An 11,516-nucleotide genomic window follows, 5' to 3' on the forward strand; every position below is an offset into this window, starting at 1 on the left:
GAACTCACTTTTTTTACATTTTTCCTGCTCATGTGAGTTGTTTTCTGTTTTGGTTTGGTTTGGTTTTTTGGTCTTTTTGAGACAGGGAAGTTCAGGCTGGACTTGATGTCACTTCATAGCCCAGACTGCCTTGAAATTACAACAAAGCCTCCTGCCTCAGTCTCCTGAGTACTGTAATTCTGGCATATACCACCATGCCCAACTTATGTGATAATTTCAATTTGGTATATACTTACAGGCTATGATTCCAGAATAGGCAGTGGCAGAAGAGCCTTTGGTAGCGGGTACCGTAGAGATGATGATTACAGAGGAGGAGGAGACCGATATGAAGACCGGTATGACAGACGAGATGATCGACCTTGGGGCTCCAGAGATGATTACTCACGGGACGATTATAGGCGTGATGACAGAGGTAATCATTGTCTCTGGTTACTTGGTCTAGGGAACACTGGAAATTTTTAGGAAAAAGTTGAAGTTACAAATTGTCTTTGTGTTCACTTGAGGAATATGAAACATACTTTACACGTTATGTGCACAGAGCATGTTAGAACATTGGCCAAGGATAACAGAGATAAAGCAGTCTTTTTTGCGACAAGGTCTCACTATGTAGTCCAGGCCAGCTTCAGATTGGTAGAAAGCCTCTTGCCTCAGCCTACCCATTGCTGGATTTATGGGTGTGCGTCACCATACTTGGTTTAAAGCCTTTTTTGAAGAGATAGAAGTGAAATTCAGATAAACAGTTCCATAACTCCTTTGAGGTTAATAATGAAATATTGCTGACTTTGGTTCCATTGTACCACGATAATTGATGTTTATCATTTCATGGTGAGATTTTTAATATGTGTATTCTAAAATTATGCCTGTAATGCTAGAATTTAGAATTTGCTATTAAATTTGATTATCAGAAGTTATTAATAAGTAGCCACCATTTATATTCTGACTTCAGTGATACAATCAGAAAGGTTAGGATCTGTCTCAGAAACCTTTGTCTTGAATTATTTGATACCTTGCTTTGGTCCTTTGTGTCAGGGACTTTAAGTACTGTCTCTTGTAATTCCCTGAGAAAGGAAAACAAGACTTGAGGGGCCAGAGATTTAGCTCAGTGGCTCGAGCACTTTGCTGGTAAGCACGAGGTTGTGAGTTCAGTCCCTGGTACCAAAACAAGAATAAGACTTTAGCAACTAATAAACAGCATGGCAACAAAATCCGTCAGTCTCATATGGAAATTCTACTGCGTTGAAGACTTTCTTCCTCGGATAGGACAGAAAATTCAGTGTTTCTGATTTTCTTTTTTGTTGTTACTGATAGATTTTTTTGTTTCCTTTGGTTTTCTAATACCTTTCATTCTTAAAGGCATGGCTCTTACCTATTTCTTTAGTCAAGACAACAAAACACAATTGGTTTATTGAGCATTTACTACTCTGGACCAACAGTGGGCTGTGTGCTTGTACACATATTTTATAGTCTTAAAATTTTTTTTTTTTTTAGTCTTAAAATTTTTTATGATCTGTTCATTCATAGTCACTGCTTCTGCTTTTGTTTGGGCTAAGTGGCAGTTACCTCCTAATATTCCTAAATAAGCTGCCTTGCTTCATTCTTTCTACTTGCCCCATCTAATGGGATAATTTGCCACCATTTAGACCTTCTTAGTCTCTTCAGATCCTGAAAGGTCTCCCTTAGCCTGTCTCATACTGGGTCTTCACTACTGCATGCATGCTCGGCTTTCAGGACTACTCAAGAGTTACTACTTCACACCTTCACTGAACACAGTCCTAGTCATGTATCCTTCCTTTTCCTTTCCTTTCCTTTCCTTCTCTTTTCTTTTTACCAGGGATCGAACTCACGACCTCACACCTACCAGGCAGGCGCTTATGCTGCTGAGCTAAATCCCCAGCCCTCATGTATCTTTTGTATGAATGAATGTGTTCTTTACAACTTAGTTTATAGCATTCTCTTTACTTGACTGTCCCATCAAATTGGATTTGTTTCATTGTTGCTATCTTTTGAGACAGGATCTCACTATGTAGCTCAGGCTGGTTGCAAACTCATGGTGATCCTTCTGCCTCAGCCTCCCAAATGCTAGGATTACAGATACGTACCGCCATACTGGTGAGACCAGATCCCCTTTTTTTTTTTTTTTTTTTTTTGAACTCATGACCTCACACTTCACATATGCCAGGCAGGCACTTAGGCCACTAATTTTGTTTAGAAACTGATCATAGTTGGAAATTTCTTTCCAAGTAAAAGTAATTGTGATAAGATGATTAATTTACTACTTAAGCATTTATCATTTTTAGTCTTTCCGTTATTCTGATTCCATATCATGCATGTTGTAGAGGAGTAAAGAGTAATAGAACTTTTTGTTTTATTTTATTTTGGTACCAAGGATCAAACTCAGGACTTTGCGCTTGCCAGGCAGGCTCTTACACCACTGAGCTAAATCCCCAGCCCTCCTGATTTTAGAAAACTGTTACTTAGAGTTTCATTTAACTTAGGTCCCCCCCAAAGACCCAAACTGAACCTAAAGCCTCGGAGTACTCCTAAGGAAGATGATTCTTCTGCTAGTACCTCCCAGTCCAGTAGAGCGGCTTCTATCTTTGGAGGGGCAAAGCCTGTTGACACGGCTGCCAGAGAAAGAGAAGTGGAAGAACGGCTACAGAAAGAGCAGGAGAAGCTGCAACGTCAGCTGGATGAGCCGAAACTAGAACGACGGCCTCGGGAAAGGTGAGATTATCTTCCATCTGCAGTTGCAGTGCTGTTTAATGGGGACATTTAGGAGAGTGTGTGGGACAGTTTGACACAACAGAGAATTCCCTGACCGTGTAGTTTTCAAACATCTACTGCGCTATATACCTGTCACAACTACAATCCATAAAAGTGAGCAAATTATGGTCTGTTCCTATTTTTGTAAATATGAAGTTTAGCCCTTTGAGAAAAATTTGCTAGCTCTTGCTGCAGTGTAAAGGAAAAAAACCCACTGTGGTTAGATGGGATCAAATTTCTGTTGATTATTATGAGATTAAAACTATTAACATACTTTCAAATTATTGGGGGTAAAATAGAAAATCTTGTAATATTAAATGTAGGCTAGAAATTACTTTGTATTTCTGTTTACCCGTGTGTATGATAGTTGTATTTGCTAGGTATTACTTGATGGCAGAAGTATGGTAAAATATTGATGGTTCATAGAGAATCCCCATGGCCCCACAGTGCCCTTCATTCAGCAGGACACAGTGTGTTTACTGTTAAGTCTCTCTTCAGACACCCAAGCTGGCGAAGTGAAGAAACTCAGGAACGGGAAAGATCAAGGACAGGAAGCGAATCATCACAGACTGGAACCTCAGCCCCATCTGGCAGAAGTAAGTTAGATCAGGGTGGGTATCGTATTATTATTATTTATAAATTGTGCATAACTAAAGAATGCAGAGACTTTATAGTATTAAATTCAGTTGTAAACTCTGACTTAGTATGAATTGGTGTGAGTTTTCAATCATTTGTTCCCCAGAGTCTGAGGAATGAGTACAAAAGTAGTCCTGGATAATGTTTGATAATCTTCTGCTAAAGACTATACTTGACTGCTAAATTTGTTCCTTCATTTTACAAATGTTTATTCAGAGCAGTGGTAGTAAGCCTAGAGTCTGTGAATTGTTCTTTGACATTGTATATGACTAGAGCAGTGTTATATCTCTCAGTTATGGTGTCTCTCTTCCCTTACTGTGATCCAGTATTTTGATTGCTACTTCAGTAATTCAAAACAAGGATCAAGGCCAGAGTGATTTGGAAATTCATCCAAGTGTTGTACTCATTTTCTGGAAATAGTTTATGCCAGAGTCCTCTCTCGGTAACAAGGAGATAATGCCCCTTTTTGCAGTTGGATTGAAGCACGATGTTACTGAGTTGATTTGCATGTCTACTTTCATAGAGCTTGCACTTAAAATGAAAGATTCTGACATATAATTTGCTTCTCATTTTAAGGAGAAACTTAGCATGCCTGTATATTTTTATTATATAAATGTGGGGTTGTATCACGTATATGTTGACTTCCTAGGTTGACGTTGAACATGGCTACTAGAGATTGGGGTTTCACCACAGGACTTCCCACATTTGTACATGTCATTTACCACATAAGGCCACTGGAACGTTGAAAATACAGATAGAGGGGCTGGGGATTTAGCTCAGCGGCATAAGCGCCTGCCTTGCAAGTGGGCAGTCGTGAGTTTGATCCCTGGTACCGATAAAAAACAAAAAAAGAAAATACAGATAGAAAAGGTGTAATTCTAAAATAAAGAGTACTCATTTTCTGTAGGACAAACCAGATGGCTGTACTTTAAGATACATACACAATTATTGTTTTTCTATGCACCAGTAAAGCATTTTGCTCATATGGAAAACACTGGTCTAAGGATAATTTCATTCTGTTAGGAGCCAAAACAAAAGAATAATGATAAACGTGGATTTATGTGCTGTTTTTCATTCCTTTATGGTCTGGTAGGTCATTGTGTTACATCTTTGTTTTTCCCCCAATAATCTCACTTTTCCATTCTAATTTCACAGATGCCCGAAGAAGAGAGAGTGAGAAGTCTCTAGAAAATGAAACACTCAGTAAGGAGGAAGACTGTCACTCTCCAACTTCTAAGCCTCCCAAACCTGATCAGCCTCTAAAAGTAATGCCAGCGCCTCCACCGAAGGAGAATGCATGGGTGAAGCGAAGTTCTAACCCTTCTGCTCGATCTCAGAGCTCAGACACAGAGCACCAATCTCCTACAAGGTAAGTCAGCTTGGAAACAACAGCTTGTTAGCCCAGAATTATAAATAACGATGTTGGGATGGAAAGTGCCCTATAGGATGTTGACTTTATACAGCATGTTATAGTTATGTTCTCTTAGTTTATATTCAGTATTATCCTGGAGCTGGTTTGGTTTAGAGCCAAACATCAGTTTTCTAGAGCTTTACTAGCTGGTCAGCATCATTTTGATGGCTTGAAATTATCAAAGTCTGCAGACGGTGTAAATCAGGCTTTCTTTCCACCTGCACCTATCCACATTATATATAGCCTTGGGGGTCGCTTCACTTTTCTAAGTCTCAGATCACTCAGTCTTCTCTTATAAAAATGAGTGTTGCTGTTTAATTATAAGTTTCTTACCTGTTTTCTCTTTGAAACAACTGATAACTGTTTTTCTTCTAGTGGTGGGGGGAAACTAGCTCCAGCTCAGCCTTCTGAGGAGGGACCAGCAAGGAAAGGTGAGACTATACTAAGGGAAGCAGGTTTTCATCTAGTTAGAGGTTAATTAAAGACACCTGAATCTAAAATTCCTTTCTCCTGCAATGCTGGTTGGACCTAGGACCTTGTCATGGTGTAGGAAAGGTCTCTACCCAATAATCAAGAAATCTAGGGGGCTGGGGATTTAGCTCAGCGGCATAAGCGCCTGCCTTGCAAGCAGGCAGTCGTGAGTTCGATCCCTGGTACCGATAAAAACGAAAAAGACCAAAAGAAAAAAAAAAAAGAAATCTATTCATTCCTTGTGGCTTAAACCTTTTTGACAGTACTTTGATTAGCTACCTTTTTCTGCCAGTAGAGGGCAGTAGTGATCTCTTTAGACAAAGGTGAATACTGCTGTCCTCTTAGAAAGAATCATTCTTTCAAATCAAATTTGGAAAGAAATTAAGATGTTCTATTCAAGTTATGTCACCATCAGTATGCCAGAGTTGCTACAGAACACCATAGTCTTACTTCCAGTCTGCTTTTTAAGATGACCTAATCCTTCAGTGGCAGGTTTTTTGTTGTGTTTATTTTGCTTGTTTGTTTGGAGTTTTTCATTTTGTTTTTTGTCTTTTTGAGACAGTTTCACTATACAGTGCAGGCTGATCTTAAACTCATTTTGTAGCCCAGGCTGGCCTCAAACTCAAAACAATCCCACTTCAGCCTCCTGAATGTTAGGATTACAGGCGTACACCACCACACTTGGCTTCAGTGGCAGTTTTTAATGGGATCTATTTGGTTTGGGAATGCCATGTAATGGAGAAGATACAGAAAGAAGAGGGGCTTTGGGAGAAAAGCTGCACTAGTGTGAGATTTAATTTCTCTTAGCACTTGTAGGCCCAGTATTACTTAGCTTAGAACATATCTCAGACATACAGATTGGTTCATTTTCCTTTTGTTTCTGCATTTCTGTTCAAGCAGATGAAAATAATGGAATGAGTACCCAAAAAGGCCAAACTGGGAACTCCATCCGTGGTCTAGGAGATGGAGGGAACAAAGACCATTGGAAAGAGTCAGATAGGTATGCATGCATTCTTTCTTAATTTGTAAGTCTTTTCTGATGTTAGTTGCATGGGTCTTTGGAGTTGGGAATTTTTTGGTTCTCCAAGCACCACATCTTGTACTGTAAAGAAATCAAAGTCAGCAGATACAGTTACATTGGGAGAATCTGGAAATAACACAGTGACCAGAGAGCACAGATTGTTGACTGGAGGGGAGGTGCCTGTTTAGTGCCTAAAAGGTGTGCCTGTGCTTGTGTACATTGAAGGGGCCCCTCCAGAGATGCACTTTTATGTTTAAATCTGCAGGAAAGATGGCAAAAAGGATCAAGACTCTAGATCTGCACCTGAGCCAAAGAAACTTGAGGAAAATCCAGCCTCTGTGAGTGTTAAAGGATTGACTCTTCAACTTGTTTACTCTTAGCATTGGACTTCTCTTCACATTTGGGATTGCAGAGTAACTAGAAATAAGACATAGATGTTTTTTCAAACTAGCGAAGGAAGTTTAGATTAGATTTTTCCCTAGGGCCACCTTTCTTCACTTTTAACTCTCCTGCAGGGTAAAAAGTAACACATAGCTGACCTTCTCCCTGCCTACTCTGGAGAACAGCACGTGGGCATGTGAACTATCATCCCTTCTTTGCCAAAGTTTCAAAGTCTCTTGTTGGGGAGGGGATTGAGGCAGGGTCTCACTACATAGTATAGGCTGGGCTTGAACTCATGGGAATCCTGCCTCAGTCTTCCGGGTGCTGGGGTTTCTGGTATGCATCACCACACCTATCTCTTTCATGATTTTAGACGTGAGAATCAGAAGCCTTCATTATCTTGTCATGCTCATCTTTTGTAGAAGTTCAGTTCTGCAAGCAAGTATGCTGCTCTCTGCATGGATGGTGAAGATGATAATGAAGGAGAAGACTACACTGAATAGACCTCTACATCCTGTGCTTTCTCCTAGTCTTTCTCCACCCTGGAATTCAAGAGCAAATCAAACTTCTATCCAGTCAAGGCAAAATAAAGCTCACCATCTCCTGGAGACTTTTCTTAACTTTTTTTTTTTTTTTTTTTTAATGAAATTCTTTTGCATGCTGCTGCAGCCTTTTAAAGTATTGAAGTAACCGGAGAATCACCATTATAGTCAGAAACAGAGACTACAGCTTTTTAATGGAAAAGTTGTGGTGTGTTCTTAGGATACCATGCAGTTGCCTGTGTGATTAGTGCCTAGGGGCCTCCATTTAGCAAAAATGGTAATGACAGTGATATGATGTCTGGAGTGGTTGAGCAGTAGGGGAGGGATAAGGAACAGTGAGGTTTCTACCTTTTCATTCTTGTTGTGGCTTATATGAATTCTCAAGCATTATCTGAATAAATTTTCCATCCTTGGAAAGGTAGATTTTCTCTTTTAAATTGTTTGTCTCCAGGAGGCTGCCAACCCTTCCTCTTATTTTTATTCTGAGTTGATGGAGCCAGCCTAGGGGAAATGCCTTTAGTGTTTACCCCCTAGGGGGGTAGTTGGGAGTGTGTCTACAGGCCACTGAAGAATACAATTGCTTGGGGACCAAAATAATGGGGAAATTGTGCTTGGAGGAGAGATTTAGGGAGGTGATGGATTATTTTGCACCAGGTAGTAGGGGGAAGTGGTGTGACCTGATAAACACATGAATGGTTGTTTCCTAGAGCAGGAAGCACTTAGGGGTCATGGGAATTCCATTCTTGTGTCTTGGTTGTACCCTTTCTCTTACCATTTCTGAAAGTTTAAATACATTTACATTCTTTGGAAACCTTGAAGCTTTAACACATCCAGACTCTTAGGGCCCAGCATGGTGGCCTACACCTGTCATTCCAGCACTTAGGAGGCTGAGACAGGCGGATTGCTGCAAGTTTGAGGCTAGCGTGGGCTACAAAGTGAGTTCAAGGCCAGTCTGGACTATATAGTAATGAGACTGGCTCAGAAAACAAAACAAACAAACAAAAAAATTTTTTTCAGACTCCTAACAATCTCATGTTCTTCATGCTGCTCTAACCTCCCTAAAACTAGTCTCTAGATCTAAAGATGCAGCCTCTTAGGCATTTTTTATCTCAGCCACTGGATGCTGTGACATGAAGAATCACTGCTTTTCTCAAAAAAAAAAAAAATCAGTTCTTTGATGTGTTTTAATTCATTCCTTCCCTCCTGCTCTGACCCCTTTTATAGATCAGAATGCCCTAGGTTGATCTTTGGTGATGAATAAGTAGAGAAATAGGGACAGTTACATGGAAGCTTTTCTTACAACCTCAATTGGGGGAGCTGGGGGTTTATTTTGTTTTTATAACTTTTCACTGAAGTCCCACACCAATGCTTGGGTTATAATATGGCCTAGGTCAGTGTGTGGCTTTCTGCTTGTGGGAGGGGATGTGGTTTTTAGCTTGAGAGAATAAATGATAAATATTTGACAAGGTCCTGTTTTCTCTTGGAACACAATAGCTTTAGTTGGGGGTCAGCTTGGTAAATAAGATTTCTTCTCACTGGGCAGTACTGGTGCTGCTGACAGATGATGCTTGGTCTCTTTATTTGCAAGCCTTTCTCCCATTGGTCCTAGGGTAGCCTTTCTGGCCCTGCAGAGGGTGTGTGCCCTGTGCCTGGGAGCTGTGGCAGTGGGCATAATGAGCCATTTACCTAGTGGACTAAAGGTATACCAAGTAAATTATCATTAATTGGTGGGGTTGGCAAGTAATTAGGACGCAGGCTTTTAGACATACCCAAAGTTGAACGCGTTTTCTTCTAAAACCGTTGGTTGTAGATAATGAAAAGGTAGTTTACTCTCTTTATGTCTGCTCTTCTGAATAGTTGTATACAAAAAAGCTATTTTGTCCCACTCCCCTTCCTTGCCTCCACTAAATAGAAACAGGGACTGGTTTAGGTCTCTTGGATACATGTAAAATTTGTACAAAAATATCTTCTATGAAAATGATTTGTAACCTGTAGACTTACTACCTGGGAGATGTCTTGAGATGTAAAATCCCATCCTTTGGGTTGTGGGGTTTTTTTGTTTTGGGTTTTTTGTTTTGTTTTTTTTTTTGTTTTTGTTTTTCTCCAAATAAATTTGATGTTTAAAACTCGTTTTAGTTAATGCAGATATTGTTTGGTATATTCTACACTCTAGTGTGTTCTATTTGACCCTCCTGAGACAGCTTCCTCCTCTTGTACTGTCCTTTATTCAGCATTGAATATGATTTGTGCAAAGATGGCGCTACAGGAGAAATTCAGTGGTTAGAAACCCAGCCCAGAAGGGCAGGAATTAATCCCAGCTCCCTCTTCAGTATGTTTGGCCTATGCTAACTTTTGTCACCTGCATGAACCTGGAATCCTGTACTCCCTTATTAGTGATAAGGTGAGCACGGCATTGGCATAGCATTTCCTTCAACCTCCATCCTGACTTAATGTGTGAGACTGTTAACTCCACACTGCTGGCTGGGGTTTGAGTGGTGGCCCACTCTGGGTTACCAGGACTGAGGCTTTCTGAATCACTTCGTGTTTAGTGGGAGTCAAGGAGATTTTGTAAGAAAAGGGAAAGTGGCTAGCCAATTAAAGCAGTTGCTTTCCTAGTGTTCAGCAAGTCTTTGGATGCCAGAATTGGCAGAGTTGAGTGATCAGAGGCTGGGTCAATGTGAGAAGCTTTCAATGTGTTGCTAAGTTGAAAGAAAAGAGTCTTCTGCTGTGCAGGCATCTCTAGCACCTGCAAGACAGTGCTTTTTGTAGCTGTATCCCAGGTATAGGGCATAGTTGCATCCTCCAGCCTTTCAAAGCCCCTCATTGATGGTAGAGAACAAATTAGGAAAAGTTTATTGAAAGCAGCTTATGTTTGGTGCACAGAAAGGTTAGGCAGGAAGAAACCTTCCTACTGTATCCCAAGAGGGTGCTTGGAAATCTGGGGAAAGCTTAGGTGTGGCATGGCTGAGTGCTCAGCCAAGAGCATGTGTGGATACGGCCTCCAGCCCAGCTGCAGAAAGAGTTGAGTGGTCAGCATTCACTGCCGGCAGCTTTCAAATCTGGGGCTTCCAGCAGCATGCAGAATCCAGATGGGGCTGGCTGTTATGTATACTCCTGGCCACATGGCCTGGCTTAACAGAATCAAGCTCTGCTCTGGATTTTAAGCCAGTGAGGGCCCCAGTTCATTCTAAGGGTGTCACATCAAGTGCTGTACAAGCTCACATCTGGTTTCTCAGGAAGTGAGAGTTGCACATCTGCTCTTGGAAAGCAGTATTTGTCAAATAAGCCTTGTTTCTCAGCAACAATTATAGCCCCCAGGGCCACAAGAAAAGGATTTTCTTTGCCCCACCCCACCTCCCCAAAAACTGCTCCTCACCCACCAGCAGCAACCTTCTGGTTGGACAATACACAGTCCAGAGCCAAGGGATCCGCCTCTGCTCCATCTCCCGGCTCTTGGTTTCCGGCACCTAAACCCCACAAAGTTCTAGCCTTGTACCTTTCCAACCAGCACAGCCCTGTACTCTCAAAGCCCCCTCCTGTGGCTCTTTCCACCCCAGCGACCTGAGTGCAGTTTTAGGCATGGGATCACCCCAGGCCATGGAAGAAGGGGTTCCATTTTTGGTACCAAGATGGGCCTACCTCTGCATAATCAAGGTAAGAAAGCCTGCCTGGAGGGGTGTCAGAGGGTGTTCTGAAATTCAGCTTCACCTTTATCAACAGCAGCTTGGCTATTAACCCTTCCCCTTCTTATGTACTTGCTGCTCTGAGCTGATATTAAGATTCCTCATACTTGGGGCTGGAGGTTTAGCTCAGTGGCATAAGCACCTGCCTTGGAAGCAGGCAGTCGTTTGATCCCTGGTACCGATAAAAAGGAAACAGACAAAAAAATTCCTCATACTCAAGAACCCCTGTTTTTATTCCACCCCACTGAGCTACTGTATAATCTCTCCATCTTATCAGGTTCTTGCAGAATTCTTCCCCACAATACCCACACTGAGGGTGGAAATTAAGCCTGAGCTGGGAGTTCAGCTGTCCAACTTGTGACCCTCTTCCTATCCCCTCCAGTTTTGATTGGAGAATTGATTGAGACTATTCACACTGATGGTTATAACTGACAGGTATTAACTTATCCCTGTCATATTATTTTCCTGAAAAGTTACTCCTGGCTGGCCCAACAGAGTAGCAATACTAGCAGGAACATGCAGTTCTAGCCCTAACCACCTCTCTGGGATCCAATCAAGTTCCTCTGTGCCTTTAGATTTGAACCTACTTCCAAGGCATGCACCCCTGG

The 11,516-nt window shown here is 41.4% G+C and overlaps 1 protein-coding gene across 4 annotated transcripts in view; it reads left to right on the forward strand.

The window, feature by feature from the left end:
• The window catches only part of Eif4b (eukaryotic translation initiation factor 4B), a 29,678-nt gene extending 20,324 nt beyond the window's left edge, over positions 1-9,354 (forward strand). The window contains exons 8-15 of one of the 4 annotated variants that reach the window (XM_013159158.3): positions 239-412; positions 2,496-2,724; positions 3,262-3,374; positions 4,555-4,768; positions 5,186-5,241; positions 6,179-6,281; positions 6,568-6,640; positions 7,106-9,354. In XM_013159158.3, the coding sequence (XP_013014612.1) occupies positions 239-412; positions 2,496-2,724; positions 3,262-3,374; positions 4,555-4,768; positions 5,186-5,241; positions 6,179-6,281; positions 6,568-6,640; positions 7,106-7,186 (1,043 nt within the window). In that variant the 3' untranslated portion in view covers positions 7,187-9,354. The remainder of the gene's footprint in view (positions 1-238; positions 413-2,495; positions 2,725-3,261; positions 3,375-4,554; positions 4,769-5,185; positions 5,242-6,178; positions 6,282-6,567; positions 6,641-7,105) is intronic. The other 3 variants (XM_013159159.3, XM_013159161.3, XM_003476270.5) reach the window with 3 other exon arrangements.
• The last annotated feature ends 2,162 nt before the right edge of the window (positions 9,355-11,516 follow it).

Source organism: Cavia porcellus, unplaced genomic scaffold (genome assembly GCF_034190915.1).
Source record: "Cavia porcellus strain 051 isolate PalLab524CR breed Dunkin Hartley unplaced genomic scaffold, mCavPor4.1 scaffold_8, whole genome shotgun sequence".
NCBI lineage: Eukaryota > Metazoa > Chordata > Mammalia > Rodentia > Caviidae > Cavia > Cavia porcellus.